Source organism: Myotis davidii, unplaced genomic scaffold (assembly GCF_000327345.1).
Source record: "Myotis davidii unplaced genomic scaffold, ASM32734v1 scaffold1120, whole genome shotgun sequence".
Classification (NCBI taxonomy): domain Eukaryota; kingdom Metazoa; phylum Chordata; class Mammalia; order Chiroptera; family Vespertilionidae; genus Myotis; species Myotis davidii.
Window position 1 is genome coordinate 887,657 of NW_006292588.1, and position 3,457 is coordinate 891,113.

Sequence of the window (3,457 nt, forward strand, 5' to 3'; positions counted from 1 at the left end):
TGTCTCAGTATTTTTGGATCATGAACCTAATTGATCATTTTTACCCTTAAAGTTTTTGAATTTCAAATTGGTGATTTATGAATCACAATTAAAACTCCTGAGAACATTAGTCAAGAAAAATATTTCACAAATCATTATGGCTACTCACAGGTTATCTGGTAGGAAAGCTTAAATCCGAAGTCGGTGGTGTGCGAATTAGAGTAGAAGTTAAGCAGCGCTGGACCAGAGATGGTAACAGGAGACAGGACCTCATCACCACACACGGTAGCAAAAGGTGTGGAGGCTACGCTGTGGCCCCTGATAATGTGCAGGCCGTCATTGTCACAGCTTCCCGTTACGGCTGAGCGAGCTGTAGGAAGCATGGAACAACCAGCATTTTAATCAGAAGCACATAAACAATCAATGCGGTAAACACCAAACAAAAATGTAAAGAAGATTCATGCAACTTACATACAAATGGTAACTCCCTATTTAATTGGTTTCCTGAGGTTTACCCTAGTGACAAAACCAGCACAGGCGTGAGGACACAGGAACTGGTAGAACGTCACAACAGATAAATCCACTTTGAAATAACCCCAGAATTTTCTTCCTTTATCAAATGGTTCCTTAATTCAGTGATTATAAACTGGGAACAATTTTGCCTCCCACGGACCTTCAATAGTACCTGAAGACACTTTTTGCTGTGCGCGGGGGTACACACTGGCACGGAGTGGGTAGAGCCAGGGATGCTGCTAAGGATGCTGCAATGCTCCGGGCAGCCCCATTCCCCTGCCCTGAAGGCACAGCAAAGGTGGCCTGGCCCCAAATGCCCACAGGGCTGCTCCTGAACAACCCAGCTTACACTTGAGCTATGTACAGATAAAGAACTCCCACCACGGAGAGATAATTAGAAATTCCTTAGTATTTTTTGAACAATGGTTATAAATGTTCATACAATCAATATTAGCTTGAATTCAGTGATTGTAAAATATATATCATCATTTTGTTTTCTAATTATAAATAAGTTCCAACCCACCCTAAAGAGAAAAAACAAAACAAAACAGAATAAACAAAAATTATAAAGCCCTTTATTACCACAACTTATGCAGTCATCTTTATATGCTAATTATACTGTTAAATCATTAATTGGGATCATATTGAACATGCTCTTGCATAACTCAATTTTTATTAACCAAAAATAACATAGCACATGCAGTTTTATGTGATTAAATATTTTTCTAAAACATTAAATTCAGTAGATATAGCAAATTCTGACACATAGATGCACCATTCTGTGTTCAATTAATCCCTAGGACTGATAATTCTATTTTTCCCACTGTTTGTGATAAAAAAATGCTGTTGAAACAAACATTCTGTACATAAAGACTTGTCGAAGTTTCTCATTATTTCATTAGAATACATTTTTAGAAGTCGAGTTACTGGTACTGAAGTCTTTTTCAGGTTTCTCAAATGGCCCTTTGGGAAGGTGTTACCAGCTGACAGTCCCTTTAGATAGCTGACATCTCCCCCAAACTATATTTTCATCCCCCATAGAGAAACCTTGTACTTGTTCAAAATAGTTCCCCACTTACCCCTCCCTATTTACTGCTCCCCACCCCCTAGGCAGCCAACTCCATACTAACTTACTTTCAGTCTGAATGGATTTGTCTGTTCTGAACATTTTGAATAAACAGAATCATATAATATGTGGCCTTTTGCAACTGGCTGCTTTTACTTAACATAATGTTTTTGAAGTTCATTCATGTTGTAGCATAGGGTCAATACTGCATTATCTCCAAGGCTGGATGGTTTTCCATGGCATATACAGACCACATTTTGTTTATCCATTCAGCAGCTGATGGATGTTTGATTTGTTTCTGCTTTTGGCTATTATGAATAATATGGTTATGAACATTCATGTACAAGGTTTTGTGTGGATATGTTTTCAATTATTTTGAGTATATAATAGGAGTAGAATTGCTGACTTGTATGGCAACTCTGTTTAAGTTTTTGAGGTCCTATCAGGTTGTTTTCCAAAGAGGTTGCACCATTTTACCACACCACTAGAAATGCATGAGGGTTCCAATTGCCCACATAATTACCAACACTATGATTGTCAGTCTTTTTTATTATATCCATCCTTGTGGGTTTGACGTGGTAGTTCACTGTGGTTTTGATTTGTTTTTCCTTGTGACTAATTAGGCTTAGAGCCTTTCATGTCCTACTTGACCAAATATTATAATTTTCTCAATTTATCGAGTCAGGCTTTGAGAAACTAAATTTTAATATTTTATATGATTGCATGCTATGACATGGTGGACTCTGAAACCAGACTGCCTGTTTGCTATCAGAACACTCTTACAAATTAAAGAAATTATTATGTACATTTATATTGAAATTTCAAGTCCCCTGGCCATAGATTTTGCTTCAAGGCAGGTTGGGGGGCATGTGACCTAGGCCAACTCATTTAGAATAAGTTTCAAGACCCTTGTTTGAAACTTGAAGTAGACAGTAGTGTACTGGGAAATATAACAACCAGTTCTCTGAAAGAAAAAAAAAATTGCTCTGATTTCTAGCATTTGCCAATTTCCATGGTATAAATATTCCCCCATAGCCAATTTCAAGTTACCAACATGAGATCACTAAATGCAGAATTTGGAATAGAGGAGCATGACTGACTATTGCAAGATGGTATAAGCCAACTCCACATGCCACTGGTTGGCTGCCCTCCTAGATGTGCCTGAGGAGTACACAACCCTCACTGTGAGGGCAGCGACCCTACAGCCAGGCACAGGCCAGCCAAGTGATCCCACCCCATGCCTGTTGCTTGCAGAGGGAGGTGACCAATGGCAGGGAAGGGGGACAGCGCTGCACAGATGGCAAGCAGTGGCAGTGGGGGTGGGGGGACCAGCTGCCAACAACCAAGGGAAGGAAAACCCCATAGGCCCTGAACGCTGGCCAGGCCTAGGGACCCTACCAGAGGAGTCCTGGATTGTGAGAAGGTGCAGGGTGTGCTGAGGGACAACCTCCCTGCCCCTCCTCCCCGCCCCTTGCACAAATTTCATATACAGGGCCTTTAGTCAACAATAAAAGCCAAAGATGTTCAACTTGGAAAACATCAGCAGCCGTCTCCTGACACATGAAGGAAGCCAGGCTGCAGTCAGGGAAAATGGAGTTGTCATGCAGAAAGCAACAACACACGACGGGGAAAGAGAGAGCATGCTGAGGTTATTGTTCTGGCTTCCACATGTTCTGGAAGCCATTCCTGCCCTTCTTAATTTTAAACCTTCCTTTGAGGAGATAACTTATAAACTCTAATTGATATCTAAGTTAATTTAAAGGTAATCTACCACTTTAAACTGAAAGACGCTTGGTGAATGCATGTTTTACATATCTGTACATTAAAACATTCCCTCCCCTTTTTAGATCTGAGTGCTATCTTAGATAAAATTGATTTTTTTCCAGAAAATATCTATGC

General features: G+C 40.2%; 1 protein-coding gene across 1 annotated transcript in view; it reads right to left on the reverse strand.

The window, feature by feature from the left end:
• CUBN (cubilin) overlaps positions 1-3,457 on the reverse strand; it is a gene marked incomplete at its 5' end in the record, with an annotated part of 224,139 nt that overhangs the window by 56,190 nt on the left and 164,492 nt on the right. The window contains one exon of the mRNA XM_006766043.2: positions 149-349. Within this exon, the coding sequence (XP_006766106.1) occupies positions 149-349 (201 nt within the window). The remainder of the gene's footprint in view (positions 1-148; positions 350-3,457) is intronic.